Source organism: Gymnoscopelus braueri, assembly GCF_963280865.1.
Source record: "Gymnoscopelus braueri genome assembly, chromosome: 16".
Classification (NCBI taxonomy): Eukaryota; Metazoa; Chordata; class Actinopteri; order Myctophiformes; family Myctophidae; genus Gymnoscopelus; species Gymnoscopelus braueri.
Window position 1 is genome coordinate 42,161,915 of NC_137616.1, and position 17,858 is coordinate 42,179,772.

The 17,858-nt window shown below is 41.5% G+C and overlaps 1 protein-coding gene across 1 annotated transcript; it reads right to left on the bottom strand.

Annotated features, from left to right (window-relative positions):
- Positions 1 to 7,749: 7,749 nt before the first annotated feature.
- On the bottom strand, positions 7,750 to 11,646 carry LOC308103178 (5-hydroxytryptamine receptor 1B-like; the record flags this gene model as incomplete). The annotated part of the gene is made up of 2 exons (XM_080453072.1): positions 7,750 to 8,349; positions 11,068 to 11,646. 2 exons carry the CDS (start codon positions 11,644 to 11,646, stop codon positions 7,750 to 7,752), a joined length of 1,179 nt encoding a protein of 392 aa, XP_080309198.1.
- Positions 11,647 to 17,858: the final 6,212 nt, after the last annotated feature.

Genomic DNA, 17,858 nt, shown 5'->3' on the forward strand with positions numbered 1-17,858 from the left:
TCCACTCAATCGCATTAACCTGTATTCTGGAGATGTTTTCAAACTTTGAAAAAAAATTCTTTTCACCCCCAAATAAGCAAAAGAAATGACACGTTGTGATGCTTTTTTCTAAAAAATGTCATGCATTTAAATTGGACATACTGCATAGTTTTACATTTGGTGCTTTAAGTATATCTTCATGCCAACACTTTTATACTCAAGTAAATTTTGAATTCCTCCTACAATTGCCTAGGCCTATTGTAGGAGGAGAGATAGTGAAGAGAGTGAAACCAATAACATAATTTATAAAGTCATTCTTATAACATTTTCTCTTTGGGATAATAGCGCAGATTAAACTGTTCTGCATTTTGCTGGGGACCCCATGAAACCCCCTCAAGGACCCCTGGAGGTCCCCAGACAACCACAAATGTAGGCTATTAGTAGACCAGTAATTCTCAAACTTTTTAGTTCGAGACCCAAGAGAGAAATTTTATTTGATAATTCCCCCAGCACATTCCCATAAAACAATAAAAAAAGAACAACGCAAACAATAACACAGTGATGCACCCAGAGGCATACCGGCAAGCCTCTCCTCAGCCACCAACCAGGGTTGCCAGATCTGCTTATTATAATTTCCCCGCAAGATTTTATTTGAAAATAGCCGATCTACAAGCTCACAACGCGACGCGTTGTGAGCTTGTAGATCTGCTATTTTCAAATAGCTGATGTACATGTTAAAGTGCTCATGTGGCCCATAGTCGCTTCTTTAGGGCTGGTTTTCCTAGACCTGGTTGCTTGTTTCTCTCACAGAATCTGGCAACACTGCCACCAACCACAGTCCTACCATAAACGTCGCTGTCAGACAGAAACCTCTTATCTCCATATTTCAACGTTGTGTTGTTCGTAAATTATTACCCTACTTCGTCACAATGTGACGTGTTGTGAGCTTATAGATCGGCTATTTGAGCTATTTTGGAACAATTTTGAAAGTGAAAGGGATTAAAGGGATAGTTCACCCAAACAAAATCCTTTTTTCTATCGATTAGCCACCCCATGGAGACTTGAATTCATGGATAAAAAAAAAAAAAAAAAGTGCATTCCTAAGCCAATATTTTGATGCCCAGCAGACCGGTATGGCAGTGGTTCCTGTAGGAGACACAAAGGAGACTCTTTATGTCTCCTACCGGAGCTGCTGCCGGTCATCACATTATTGTCTTAGGAATGTGACAAAAACTAAAAAGTATCCATGAATTCAAGTCTCCATGGGGTGACTAATCGATAGGAAAAAAAGTCATTTTGGGGGTGAACTATCCCTTTATGTCTGTCTGTGGGTTTTACAAATATTAGTATTAACAAGAGCTTGTAACTAAATAATAACTAAATCGGATCCATTGGAACACAGGCTCTTTTTTTTTTCATGTCCTAAACAAGATGAAGATTTGGATATACAAGGTTTCCACCCGACAGCAACGATAAAATAAAAGTCGACCTCTGGGAGTCCCATGCATGCCAGGGGGCAGCCCGCCCCTCAGCCCCCCGGAAGCACTGCCCTTGGGACAGAGTCCTTAAACACAGGCCTGTGGTGCCATCTGTTCCAGAATACCATGCAGGAATGTGGGATTTCTGCATTGGATTAATCTATGTAGCTCAGTGGGGGGCGGTGGCATATAGGCTCCCATCTATATGCTCTCCTTTTCTCCTCTCTATCTGGTGGGGGGGGGGGGGGGGGCAGTTGTTCCCTGCAGGCTTCATCCTCGAAGGCTGGCCTTCCCAACGCCAGGCGTTGTGAGCTTGTAGATCGGCTATTTTCACAATATTCATCTGTGGAACGGAGTCAAACTAAATTCAATACCCCAACTCCGACAATTCCAACTGCTTGTCGGGGTGGGGGGTCCCCAGTTCAAATTTGATTATTTTGGGGGGTCGCTGCCTGAAAAGGTTGAGAACATCTGCTCTGGGGCACCCATAAGAATGGTATAGCTCCTCCGGTCTGAGGCTTGTCAGTGACTGTAGCATATGACCTTCTAATACCAACTCAATGGCTGATCCAAAAAAACATTTTTGGATCAACCAATTGAGCTGAGCCTCTATTTCAACCTGGACGTGGTAAAGAGGCGAATACTGGACAACTCCTCTGGTGGTGACTGTTGAGGACCTCTGCCGCCAGCCCAGCGGCAAGGCTTGGGGAAGGCCAGTAACTTGGCTTATAGATGGTGCCGACAATATAACTTGGGGCTTTCCCTGTGTGGTTTCCAGTGCAGAGTCGTTACTGCCTGTCGGCTCTATAGCCAAGGTGCTGGAGGGCAGTTGTGACGACATCGAGGGCCCACGATTGATGGCATCCCACTTCTGACACAAATGTAACGAACTGTGGGTTCAATGAGAAACCACAACTGCTGACCACAAATTAGGAACACTTTCCTAATTGTGGCCCCTGGCGCACAAAACTCCAACTCACTCAAAACTTGAACACAGAGAGGAGGGGGCGCTCTCTCTAAGTGCCCTATTATACTCAGGTTTTTCTCTAAAAAAAATACTCATATCCTATACTAAAAAATGTCTAATGGGAGGGTGGGTAGGCCGGGCGGACCTCTGATGTCACTCAGCCATAATAACCATATAATTCCCAATGCAGCGACGCCCAAATATGGAGTGCGTTGTCTAACCTCAATGTGTCGTCATGGCATCAGCCGCGAACAAATCAGTCAGCTCCATATATGGGCACAAAAGGGGCTAAGCCCATATATGGGCATATACTGTACTGTTGACATCAGGGATTTCCATATATGGGCATAAAAGGGACGAGGACTGATTGATACAGATATCTCTACAGGCATAAAAAGGACACAGACAGACAGGTACAACGGGTACTCTGACAAAGCCCCCAACACTATGACTCAGACATATTGGTCGGATCGGCGGTGTGACGTAGGTGTGAGGGCTGCGTAGAGGCTCGAACCTCTAGTACTATATAAATAAATAAACAACAATAAGCACAACAGACACATCATTCCGCCAATGCATTCCCATGAGAAAACAATAACACAACAACACAATAGTAGAAGAATAAGGAATATGGATGCACCCCAAGGTATGCTGGGACGTCTCTGCTCAGCCACAAACCACCCGGGAATGTTGTTACCTCTGTGAACACAATACAAACTAACTATATTGATGTATTCATTCAAGTGCAATGCATAATGTACAAACGATTCAACACATGCAATGATTCATATTATGTAGCTACTCATGTTATATCAACCTATAGCATTAGCTTCTACCATATCTTCTATCTTTAATATTATTCATTGTAAAGCAACCCGCACTGAGACAAATTCCTGGCAATAAATATAATTCTGATTCTCACAAGCCCTCAAATATCTGTGAGTCAAAATCACTTCTCCTTTCATTGAAATGAATTAAACGGATTGTTCTCAAGCTGTTGGCATTATTGGTAATCAGTTACAGTATCTAAACGTTGTTTTATAGTCACATCTGCTGCTAATGCACCCTAAATCCCTAAATGTAAATGTCCATTAAATGTTCCCTTTGAGAAATCACCTGGCAGCCAGCCAGCCAGACGAGACGGACATCTCGCCATCCCTGTCATCTATTCCTAACAGGAGTATTGTTCAGAGTGACACATTTCCCAGCGAGGCCCACAGTAAACATGGTTTAATGGTCTAATAACTTTCTAAGGGACCAAAATGACATCCGTGTTTGACGTGAGATGAAAGAAAACACTGTCCGCCCAGACTCTCCAATCCGGCACCAAGGGAGTCGTATCAAAAGTGATGCCATGATGACAGATGGATGAGGGTTCCTATGGGTGGACACGTGGTATGCAGGTTTTGAAGCAAAACTATGCATTTTAGTTTTCACAGTTTCCTGTGAAATGTGCCTTAAATAGGGATGTTCGATATTGGCGTTTTTGCCAATATCCGATTTTCGGATATTGCCCAACTCTTACGATTCCGATGTCAACCGATACCGATGTATGCCGACTTATTTCACTAAAAGCAAACTATCACATTATCTAATCAAATAAAATAGCTATAATATCAATATGATATCTAGTTCAAACCTCACAAATGTGCAACAGACAATAAATCAAACAAGTTGATTCTTCTGCTGTATATTTTTGTTTAGTCAGTAAAATAGCATGCATAAAAACCGATACCGATATTTTCCGATATTACATTTGTATGCTATTAGCTGCCGATAATATCGGATATCCCTAGCCATAAACATCATGTTTGACTTGACTAACTGTAATATTCAGTTGTGAGGTAAATGTGAAGAAATGGTAAATGTTGCATTTATTTAGCACCTTTATCCAAAGTGCTTTAGAATATGTATTACATGCACCCATTCACACACACCGACGGTAGAGGAAACCAAGTTCATTACCTGCTCATTAGGAGCCAGAGAGAAATGTAGGAGTGTGTCTCATTGGACTGTTGTTAAAAAACAGACTGTTATTTCTAGTGTGTTGAATTCCACTGATACTGCACACAGGCAGCCGGTATAGCTGTATCTCATTCGTGAGACGCTTCATCCTCTCAAAGCCCCAGATGAAACAAGTAGTAAATACCGCACTGGATTCATATAAAGATGACAGAAATGTCATCGCCGCCTTCATATGAAATATGTGTGGACTGTGGACATAAGCATCTTACTTGTGTGAATGATGTCTAGCAATATAGGCAACTGCCAACAAATATAGAACCACACTGACGCAAAACGAGAACCCAGAATTATCATTTGCAAGCTTTTTTCATACCCAAGAAAAAATGATCAATGCCTCTTAATTCCATCAGCCGTTTATTTGTTTATTGTTGTTTAGTTGCTGTTTTTTTTTCTTTCTTCTCATTGTTCACAACAGTATTTTTATGTGAAATTGTGGGTCAACTTCAGCCAACAGAGCAGCAGATACAGTGCATTGTTTTATGTGCGCAGAAGCATTGTACAGCAGAAGCTAGTTTGGATCATCTGTGTTCAGTGTATGCAGGTCCTCATTCCTACAAACTCACATTTCAGTCATTTGCACAGTTTTAACAGGCAAACACTGGACCCTTTGTGGCACAACTGCCACTGTTTTTGATGAAACGTTGACTTCATCTGGATTGATAAAGTGTCCTGATGAGTGTCAAACACGCTGAACACTACTGTATACACAGGCTGTTTTTCCACACAAATGGATTAGTTACAATGGCTTAAACGTCACTTATCCATATTAACCCTGGTGTCCCTGTTTTGGAGCAAACATTTTCAAAATTCCTTTAAAGAATTTTCAAATATTTTTTAAAACATTGCAGATCTACACGGTCACGATGCGTTGCGAACTTGCGATGTGACATGTTCTGAGCTTGTAAATCGACACTTTTGGAAACATTTAGAACAGGGATTAAGTGGTTAAAATCCCAAATTAATGTATTTTTAATGGGATTTTGACCTGCCCTTAAACACTGAAAGATGGCTGCCATAGAATGTTTGATATTTTGTGCTCGGAAATGAACATTGAATTTGAACAGTAATGGTTCAGAAGCAGTTGTGATGAACACGATCCCTCATTTCTACAAAAAATATCTTTGGCAGCCATGTTCATCTTAATACACCAGAAACGGACCCTTTCTGTGCTTTCTACTTCGGTGGTTCACAACCTTTTCTGGAACAGAGCCCACTTGAAAATCCTCTAAAGTGTTCGCAGCCCACCCCATGGGTGGGCCACGTACATTTTAAGCGGATGTTTATTTTAATGATCAATCAATCGATTGCGTTTCCGGCTTGGAACTAAGGAACTAACATAGTAGTTCCTATTTATCGGTATCACAATGAAAACTCATTGTTCAAGGTTTTAAGGAAAAAATACCATGACGTAATGATCTTAATGTTTTGCCAATTATTTGGTTGGGAATCACTGTTCCAGTTAAATGCCATTTTTATTTCTTTCATTTATTTTACACAGAGTGATTCTGCTTGCACTTGATACCACGATTCCTGCCTACAGTCTTATTGTGGCATGTTATTTAAGCATTCAGCTTACAGTAACACAACGTGAACACACAATGACGATGTACAGTATAGTAATGTTTGGCAAATGTTCATCAGTTCACTTGAACTGAATACAATTTACAGGGTTCCCACTCCTTTGTTCTGCTAATTCATCCATATCAATCCTGTGATCTCTCTGTGTCAATATTTGTAAGTGCCATTGTTAATTCACACATTGTTGCTTGTTTGGGTAAGAGCGGACCACTATTTTGGACTCTGGAATACAATTATGAAACATAATTATGTTATGTCTTCAGAGGTACTATGATCTGCCAGTCTGTGGACAAAAAACATTCTGAGCACATTTGGATTTCCAAAGAGTGCATGTGTGATCTATGCTCCGTAACTGGTTATAAATGTTGACACAGATATGCTTCACAGATTTCCCTGACTTTTCAAGACCTGGAAATGTTATAAATATATATATATTTTTTTTAATTCCATGATTTTTCCAGATTTTCCATGACTTTAGGAACCCTGTTTTAGCCCCTTTCCCCATCGGAACATAGCTTATACATTTAGATGCATACTGAAACATCAAAGCAAATCTTAAGCAATTCACAAAGTCTTATTCATGAGAGGGTTGGTGAGGGGGTCTAGTGTTTTGCAGTATGGGCTTCTTCTTTCAGAGGTGGTTATAAATTAGCACTATTTTACAGTATATGATATCCATACGGCTGCCATGTTTTGATTGAGCACACTTCAAATTAGCAAAATATGGTGGAAGGAATAATGAAGACAATGCATACGTACAGTATTCACACATTTAGGCTTAGCTTGGATTACTCTTTAACTTACTGTAAAGAATAATGTCCTATATGTCACAAAAAAATAACAACATTACACATAACACTGACAACAAGATAACATGTGTTTGCCCCCCAAAAATAAAACAAACAAATAAATAAATAATTGCTGATCTCCACACAAGCCAGGCACCTGTGAAGGAAACAACTGTTGTAGGCACCATTGCTTCCCCTTATTGAGTTGGGGGTCAGGGGGCTTCTGTCTTAATGTTACTTTCATTTACTTGTGCATGGTAGCTTAGTCCTATAAGCTGTTTGTGCTTACTCACCAACTGATGTTGAGTGTCAAATATGCTTTCTATATATTATACACAGTTCTGATGACTGTAATGGGTGGATGAATACAAACAGAGACAGACCTCTCCTGGTTACTAGTTTCTCCAATACAAGAAGAAAGAAAGGAAAGAAAGAAAGATTTATAGTTGATCAATTGCAAAAATCGGTCACAGTGCTTCCTCATTTAGGCTCATGATATCTTCCTAAGATACAACAGTAGGCTTCTGAAAATCCATGAAATGGCTGTCTTTCATGAACCTCCCATGTAGCCTAAATTACATTCATATGCATTAACAGTTAGGCTATACAGGACCAATGCAGTTCAACACCCCACTGCAAAGTCTACATGAAGGGCAGTAGTCAAATCCTTTGTCCTCTTTATGATTATGATGTATGATTATGCAATTTAGGCCATCACGTGCTTGACCTAGCAGCTGGTGCCAGGGCAACTAATGAAATGGCGTTTCACCAAGATCAGAAATCGTTTTGTGAGAGGAAAATGTACATTTATTTTTTAATTGAATTCTAAGCCCATTTCCCATGCAGGCCAAAAGCTGCTGAGAGAAAAGGACTTGTGGAATGCACATTCAAGTTAGACATAAACATTATGGGTGTTATAGCATAGGCCATATTCTCATGACCGGCAACATTTAAAGCGTATCAACTTGTTGAACGCCTTCTTGAAGTCGTCGTTGGACATGGTGTATATGATGGGGTTGATCAGCGAGTTGAGATAACCCAACCACGTGAATACGTCAAACAACTCCTGATAAAAACACGATTCGCACACGGACACTATTATGGTGTAGATGAAAAACGGGAGCCAACATATGATGTAAGCCCCGAGGATGATCCCCAACGTCTTTGTCGCCTTCCTCTCCCGGGCGGCAGCGAGCCTCTTCTTTTCCAACAGCGCGTCGGACACCGTGACTTTCACTACGTTTGCAGACGACACTGTGGTGTCACAGGAGGAGGTTTCGTTGGTGCCATAGTTTAGACACGTGGTGGACGCCGCCGAACCGGGCGAATCCGTGATCAAGTGGGCCTGCGTTAGTCTTTTCCCGGCTTTGTTGGGGGACTGTTTCAAGATGCGCTTTCGGGCTTCGACGTATATCCTTCCATAGAGGGCGATGAGGAGCAGCGTGGGGATGTAGAACGCGCCGAAGGTCGAGTAAATGGTGTAGAAAATGTGGTCGGTGTTCACGTCGCAGCTCATCACCTCTTCCGCTTTCACCTAGAAAGATAGATAGATAGATAAATAGATACTTTATTAATCCCGGAGGAAATTTGTTCTGTTCAACAGCTCCAGTGCAATACATTCAAACAGATTGTCAATAAAAAGAAGCATGATGAACATATAATAAAGCAATAAGCCACGCAAGGTCTCAGTTTACCTTGTATTCTATAATGGCTGAGAGGCGTAGTGAGGCACGACACGTCAGCGGAGTGCCTACGACCCTCTCAGACATTATATATAGAGGTCAAAACCTCGCGTGGCTTATTGCTTTTCTAAAGCGGTTACAAATATGGCAAGTTTGGCAACATGAAAATCATAAAACATCCATTCATCCATCCATCTTCAACCGCTTATCTGGAGTCGGGTCGCAGGGGCAACTAGCAGACTAACTAACTAACTCTGCTGGAACTAGCAGAGAGCTCCAGTCTTCCCTCTCCTGAGCAACATTATAGCCACTTCCTCCTGGGGGATCCCGAGGCGTTCCCAGGCCAGTGTGGAGATGTAAGTCCTTGGTCTGCCCCGGGGTCTCTTCCCAGTGGGACGTGCATCGAAGACCTCCCTAGGGAGACGCTCGGGAGGCATCCGTACTAGATGCCCGAACCACCTAAGCTGGCTTCTTTCCAAGTGAAGGAGCTGCGGCTCTACTACGAGTCTCTCTCGGGTGACTGCACTTCTCACCCTATCTCTAAGGGAGATGCCAGCCAATAATTCATTACAACTTTTACAAGAAAGTAGTTCCACTTCCCGGCCAGGCTGTGTGAACATGTCAACTTTTCCCAAACAAACACATAGAGAAACAAAACTTAACTGTTAGGTCAATCTCATGGTAACTGAGATATTCGATAGTTTTTTTTTTAAAAGCCAGATTTGGCTACTATGTCTCTGAACTTCACATGTAAACCACTATAGCTACTTTGTAAAGCGATTGAGACATTGTGAGGGTGAGCTATTCTGCTGACTAGGGAATAGGGGGCGCTTGCTGTATTTACAAGCTCTGCCCGGAGCCACTGATAAGTCTGTTCTACAGCGAGATTCTAGCAAGCCCCGCCCTGCCTGTCTTGCGATTGGCTGAATGCAAAAACGAGAAAACAAGGACTCCACCCCCAGAGAGGACGGTGGGGGCGTTGTCACATTCTAAGAGAGCCCAAAGCCCTGATTTCTTGAATGGTCTGGTTTCTTGACTCACTTCCCGTGATCAAATTCCCCTGCTGGCACTTATTTTCCGACAACCGCAGACTTTTTTTTTTTGCCGATAAAGTATAGTTTTGGACCGCGACGGAGGCGTGCATGCAGTCTCAAGTGAACTTGAGCCACGAGAGGCACCACCGAGGGAGGTGCAGAACGTTGCGATGTTCGCTTGAGCTTACTCAGCACCGATAGGCACAGAATTGTAAATCATGTTTTGGGGCGAGCATTTGCCCCAACTGCCACTCAAAGTGACTACTGGCCAATCCCAGCTGTCTTTTCCGGGTCTTTCGCTGCATTTCACTATCACGCTGCTTTCCCACGGATTGTTTAGTAACTTCAACTTGGCGATGCCCCTAGTCACTGCCGTTTTCAAGATTATATAACTTTTAATATGCTATTGGCTGTTTGTGTTCTTTTTGGAAATAATTAAAATCCACTTATACAGAAAAATAACAAAATGTCCCAAAAATATAAAAAGCTACTCCTATGGAAAGGCTATCACATATTAGTTTACTTATAAGGACTAGCTGTTTTTCTCATGATACAATCTGTCTTTACAACAAAACACCAAGAGAGTACAAACAAAAAAAAACGTTTCAGTCATAAGCAGCCTTATAAGATATTAGTAAAATAATTCGACTTCACTTCACTGTAGTAGCCTTTTCATAAATTATATTTGTAGGCTGTGTGAAAGTTTAAAGCTTCGGTTACAGATAGACTGGATCACTGTGAATAAAAAGAACGCACCTGGGATTGATATAAACTGATCTAAGGTGTAGATTATAGTCTCTGACTGCTAAACGGAAACCAGCCAATCAGAGTTGCGGAATGGAACTAGCCGTTTTAGAAAATACATTACATCAATGGAAGTAGAATGCAGTAAAAAAGTAAAAAAACCAACACATGGTTAAAAAAAAACACAGCTATAACTACAATATAACTACTATAACTACTAGATTAGCTGGCCAACCCACCACGCATTTCTATCTCTGGGACCCCAATTTATATTGTAAAATCAATGTTAATTTAACTCTGAGTTACAGACCCATAAGGGTCCATTTGGTTCCTAACTATCCATCATTCAGCTGAAGACCCCCTGGAACTCCCTCAAGGACCCCTGAGGGTCCCAGACCCCACTTTGAGAACCAATGGTGTAAAGCATTGGTTCTCAAAGTGGGATCCGGGGACCCCCAGGGGTCTTTGGGGGGTATCAGGGGGTCCCCAGCAAAATTAGTTAATATAGCCTAGTGTCACAATAATTTTAACCAACCATATTTATACTTTGGCTATTCAAAAATAGCAGATCTACAAGCTCATAGCTCAGCACCAAGTGCTGCGCTATATATGAGCTTGTAGATGTGATATTTTTGAAAAATCCTTGGCACAAAATATTTTTGAGATGGGGGGGGGGGGTCCGCAGCCAAATACATATCATTTTGGAGGTCCTTGACATGAACAATTGTTTGAGAACCACTGGAGTAAAGTGCCTGTGTGCGGTGCGGGTGGTGGGGCTGCATGGGCAATCACCTGTCGCCAAAAGAACGGCGGCAGCGATATGGAGATGGCGATCACCCAGGCCGTGGCGACCATGACGGCGGCGCGCGCCGGCGTGCGCTTCTTGGTGTACTCCACGGCGTCCGTGATCGCCCAGTAGCGGTCCAGCGCGATCACGCACAGGTGCAGGATGGACGCCGTGCAGCACGTTATGTCCGACGACAGCCAGACGTCGCAGATGACCTGTCCCAGCGTCCACGTGTGGCTCACGGTGTAGAGCGCGCTGACGGGCATCACCAGGATGGACACGAGCAGGTCCGTGACGGCGAGCGAGGCGATGAGAAAGTTGGCGGGCGTGTGGAGCTTCCTGGACTTGTAGATGGTGGCGATGACGAACGCGTTGGAGAGCTGGGTGGCGAGGGTTATGAGGGTCAACGTCACGGCCAAGCCCGCCTGGAAAGCGACGCTGTTGCCGCTGGAGTCTTTCTGCTCCGCGCTCGGCGTGAGATTCGCATTGTTGTTGGTGTCGTTGTTGTTGCTGCTGGCGGTGGAGACGTTCAACAGATCTCCATAGATAATAGACGGTGGTTTGAAGTGATCGGCATGCTCCATCTCTCGGCGTGATGGTCTGTCTGATCAGATTGCTGCTCCACCATTAGGCTTTAATATAGCCAGGAGACGAGCATGGTGAAGTGCGTTTATCCATAAGTTGGCACTTTTTTTTGGGTCGTCGTTCGTCCAAAAGCAACACGTCTCCATCGTCCGTCGGATGCACGTTGGTTTATCCGCCAAGTATTTGAGAAACATACCGTCATTTCCCCCCCCGTCAACTTCACCTCAGACCTGACATATTTGTTTATAATTCATAAGGTCGATTCATGAAAGCGATGCGTAAAATGGAAATCCATCTTTCTTTGATTATAGCAACTGCCCATTATCCTTTAAGCAGTCAAACTATAAATTATAATTAGTAATTCAATATCTTTAGTAGTGTACATTGCTGGGTGTTCAGCCTCTATCCGTGCTCTTGGTCTTTGCTGTGGTGAGTTGTGCGGCACATCAGAAGTTCTGTGCTGGTGAAGCTTGACACTTGGTTTTATACTCGCAGCGCACAATGATGTTCTCTCTCTGTTCTCTCTCTCTCTCTCTCTCTCTCTCTCTCTCTCTCTCTCTCTCTCTCTCTCTCTCTCTCTCTCTCTCTCTCTCTCTCTCTCTCCTTATCTCTCTCTATCCCTCTTTCTCCATATTTGTCTCTTTCCAGCCATTGCCCCCTCTACCACTGTCCTTATCACATATTTCTTATCCCACTCTTTCCCACTCCCACTCTAGCTTCCCTCTCCTTTGCCGTGCTTCTCCGATCACTCTCTCTTACTCTCTCACTTTCAACACAAGCGCACGCACGCACACACACACACACACACACACACACACACACACACACACACACACACACACACACACACACACACACACACACACACACACACACACACACACACACACACACACACACACACACACACACACACACACACACACACACACTCTCTCTCTCTCTCTCTCTCTCTCTCTCTCTCTCTCTCTCTCTCTCTCTCTCTCTCTCTCTCTCTCTCTCTCTCTCTCTCTCTCTCTCTCTGAAGTACTCATTTCATACAGACCTGCTGCTAGGTCTCAATGCCCAAAGGTTTCGTCTAGATTATTTCTGAGAGTCTAAAGAATTAACCTCAGGAACGGTCCGCATTGCTTTTCTCAGGTGAACATTCTGCAAAAGTCGCAGATCTACAAGCTCACAATGCATCACAACGGGACAGCTATTTTCGTCACAGACATCTGGTGTAAAAAAAATAGGGTATAAGTGAATAGGGTTTACTTAAGTGGTTAACTCCACTCTGAGCTCTGCTGAGCGCGATCGCTGTTACTTCAGGACCACGGAGAGCTCCTCATTGAGAGCTACTACTGCTGTTACTTCAGTCCCATGGACAGCTCCTCAATGAGCGCTACTCCGGTTAAACCAGGACCGTGGACAGCTTCTCACTTAAGAATAACAGAGGACATTGCCTACTTTTTTAATTGATTGATAGATTGATTTATAGATTGATTGATTAATTAATTAAAGGTAGGGTAAGTGATTTGCTTTGGTTAAAATAAGTGTTAAATAGCTCTATATACTGATAGTACTCATTGCTATAGAGTGTTTGTTCAGTATTAGGAGTCTCCTTGTCTCTCCACCTCTTTATTAAACAGAAAATGCATTTTCGTTTCAGTTTCAGTTTCATTTCCAATTTTATCCAACCAGGACAGAGAACTCAATCAGGATACAGATTAAACAAGTGAAATTGGAAGTGATGACATTAAGAAATGAGCAGGCAAAATTGGAACTGGAACACTATACAAATTAAGCTTGAAAATGGGTACTTTCTCCTGATTGGCTGAGATTTAGACACCTACCGAAAAAAATATTTTCTGTTTAAGAACTGGAGAGACAGGGAGACATGCTACTGAAAAAACACTCTATAGCAATGATTACTATCAGAATATAGTATTTTAACCTTTTAACAAAATACTTCTTGTTTTAACCAAAAAATATCACTTACCCTACCTTTAATTGATTGATTGATTGATTGATTCATTGATCGATTGATTGATTGAATACTTTATTAACATGATTATTAACAGTACAGGTAGTAAAGTCAAAGGTTATGCTAAAAGGATAAGACAGTGACATGTATCAGGCTTAGTTAGCTTTGATTTGCTTCAAACTTCCTTGTTAATTTTTCTAATATGGGACTTAAAACAAAAAAACTTAAAATTGGAGTCTAAAATAACAACTAGGCTTGTTACTCCTGTTTTTTTTTGTTTTTTTTAGAGTAGCCAATTATTTTACCCCTTTTTTTTGCCCATTGTATTTGTTACACCAATGAATTCTTCCCCACACATTTATATTTCACCACTGCTATCGTAGCCAACTGGCTCACCTTCCAGTGAGGAGCCTCCACCGGGAGGATGTAGCACCTCCGTCCTACTCTTCCCGTTGAACATTCCCTGCTGACAGGCGCCGCCCAAGCCCATAGGCTCGTGTTCAGCGACAAAGATCACCGTCCCTGCCCCGGTGTCCCTCCCCAGAGCATGGCTTTGTGTGTTCGTATGATTTATTTGCTCGGCCAAACCAAATGCACCGTCTGTGTACAGCTAATCCCAACCACCACTTGACCAAAGCGCAATGTGTGTGCACACTCCCAGTAGGCCAAGGAAGAACCTCCACCTCACATTTTTCAGATCAGACTTATGGTGGCGCTATAACATGCCACTTCCCGTTTTGGCCTGTAGCTCTTGAACCGTAGGCCATACAATAATTTCCCCCCCTGGATTCCTTTGTTCATGACACAGCTCTCCATGTTTTACAAAAAAAATGCACGATGAAGGGCCTCTGCAAAGTGCACCTCCAAAAGCGCTTTCACTTCTGCATATCGGGGCTTCCACAAAATGTGAAAAGTTGCACTGTCTGTCATACAAACTCTATTTCCCCCGCAGCTTCCTTGTGTCCTGAAGGCTGCACGTCACAACTAATACAGCCCTGGGTAGGCAATCTAGCTTGGCGGAGCTCTGCACACTTTTATAGTTGTTGTTATTGTTATTATTGTTATTATCATTGTTGTTATTATTATTATTATTATTATTATTATTATTATTATTATTATTATTATTATTATTATTATTATTATTATTATTATTATTACCATTATTATTATTATCATCATTATTTGTTTATTTTTAGAAAAGGAAGAGGCTTGACCATTAGACCGGAGGGAGGGGCAGGGTTTAACAATCTATCAATAGTGGAAAACAGTAATCTAGAATAGACCACTTATCGAAACAATGTTACAATGCACTTAACATAAAACCGAAGAAAACCTATCAAACAACAGAACAGAACCATGACAACGTGTGCAAAAGGAGCAGTGATATGAAATAAAACTCAAAATGTCAGCATTTTACATTATGGAAAGGCCCTTAATTGGACAAAAGAAAGCAATAACAAGAGATTAACAAGGGAAACCAAATGACACACAGTGTAGGACCCTCTTGCAGTGCCTAAGCTGTTATGTTAGGTAACTGTTCTTATTTTTAACCTTGAGTGGTGCCACATCATTTAGGGCATTTTTGCCTCTTTTGTTTTTGTTTAGGGTAGACCATTGTCTAGTGAGCAGATGACACTACATGGATCAAAAGAACTTACAAGCTCAGCAAACTCACTTTCTGCTGCAGCTTCTAAGAACCGCCTTTGGACAATGCACTCTTTTGTGAAATGATCACAGTAATGATCAGAGACAAGGATATGAGAAACTGAACCATTATGTTAACCCTTTGACATTACCAAATCAAGGGTATTACCATGCTGATGAGGCTTTCAAGTACAGTATATTCATGAATTCCATAGCCTGAGTCAGCAATGGTGTTATGTAATGTGAATGTTGAAATCCCCATTCAAAATTATTCTGACATATTCAGTGATAATGAGAACAGCTCAGAGAATCCTGGGAGAAATAGTGATATGTGCCTCGGAGGTCTATATATATCATAATGATAAGTACAGCTGGTTCAGCAAGATATTTAAAGGATTTATGTGTGCAGGAGAGTCTTATGTGTACTATACCAGCTGTAAAAGTGCTAAATCAAAGAAAAAACATATACATCAACTGATGATAGAAAATGTTGACTTACAAACTACACATAAATGTGGGGGAAAAAAACATGGTTTATTTGATTTATTTTGACTGAGTTACATTTTTTTATACTTTCAGATGACAAAATAATGTAATAATATATGCTTATTTCCATAATGGTCCTCATGATGTACAGACAATATATGACAAGTTTGGTATAGATGATAAAATACAGTTGGCATCAAATAAGACAGAATTTGTATTAAAAGTCTGTTCCTTCAGCAGCAATTTAACCCTAGCGATAAATGTATATTGTCTAAAGGAGCTTTGTTCCAGTCTATAGCTCCTGAATACATATTTTTGATTTGATTTGATTTATTCGAAAAGCAAAAACCACATGGTTACAGCTGTTCAAGGATTACACAAGAATGTCCTGAGACTTATTTCCGATCAGGTCCTCTCACATTTAACAGTCAATAAGTAAAAAATACTTTACGATACAAAAACACATGTAACATACGCAGCAATACAAAAACACATGTAACATACGCAGCAATACAAAAACACATGTAACATACGCAGCAATACAAAAGCACATGTAACATACGCAGTACATACATACAAACAAGTGCTCCCTTCTTTCCCTAGTGTACTGACCCTCTATAGAGGAACCTTTTCTAATAGACATGCTTTTGTATTCTGCTTAAAAGACCTCAGATTTCTTGTCAGTTTGACACTGGTTTCGAGGTCGTTCCACTGTGTGGCTTCTATGGAAGTAAATGATTCCTTGCCAACTTTACTTTTAAAAGCCGGATGGCTCACATCTGCTACACTGGCTCTGGTGAAAAAATTGTGTACTTTGCTTCTCTGAGTAAAACATGTCTTTAGAAATATGGGGATCTCGCCATTTATTATCTTATGAACCATGGTCAATCTGACCATGGTTCATAAGACAATGTCATAAGACATTCTATTGGGAGCCAGTTGAGCTCTCAAACTGGTTCCTACCTACAGTATATGGGATCTGGGTCCTAACCCTAGAATGGCCCTGATCAGTCTATTGTGAGCTGACTGTGGCTTGGTTTTGGGGGATTTCATTAAGCCCTCGAAAAAATGTATCTATGTTAGAATAAGTGAGCACCCATATTGCAAGGAGGCAACATTGGGAAGACAACGGCGTACAAGAAAAAAGTGAGCATGGAACATGTGAAAGCCCATTACTAATTTATATAAAACTAGATAAACCTGGCATGTACAGTAGCTGTACAAGGATGTATTTCAGCTCAAGTTTGTTTTGATGTTTTCTCTGGTGGACAAATCTCTGGACAGAGTGACATACGTAGACAGACAGCCTCATTATAATAGTTATTAGTTTCACATTTATGCTTCGCACAGCTCAACTAAAAGACATGTGGGGATAACGATGGCCTTGAGACCATTGATGACTTCTTAGTCAGCTTAAAAGCCCAATTAACAAGATACCAACAACCAGTAGATATGAGCATGGTCTCAATATCCACAGTGCAGCCAAACCCATGATGATCTGATTAACTGACTAGGAGTGGTGGACAGCATACAAAGTAGGCCTACATTTACTTGAGTACTGTAACTTAAAGGATGACTTCACCCATTTTCAACCTATCTTCATATAATTGGTCCTCACTAATGCTCATTATAATTTAGAAAGCCACCTACCAGTGACATCATCGTTTTGCTGGGTTTTCTTTTTAAACGTGAACAATGGCTTCCATTATAGAATGCTAACATTCCAGGAATAGAAAGCCTGCCGTTTCTATTAGCTTGGATTCCCCATCGATGATGGTAGGCAGGTTTCTGAAGTGTCCACAGACCGAGTAGACAAAAATGGTGCCATATTATAATGAGCATTATTGAGGACCAATTATATGAAGATAGGTTGAAAATGGGTGAAGTCGTCCTTTAAGTAAATGGTTTGTATTTGTATTTGAGTATTTGTATTTTTAGATACTAGTGACTTTCACTCCACTACATTTCAAAGACATATATTGTACTTTTGACTGTACTATCATCTTTCTATGAAGGGAAACAATACATTGTGAATTAACCCCTATCTTAAGCCCTATTTTAAATAGAGTGAAAATAGCAAATACAAGCCCACTACAAGCTCACAAAATGGCGATA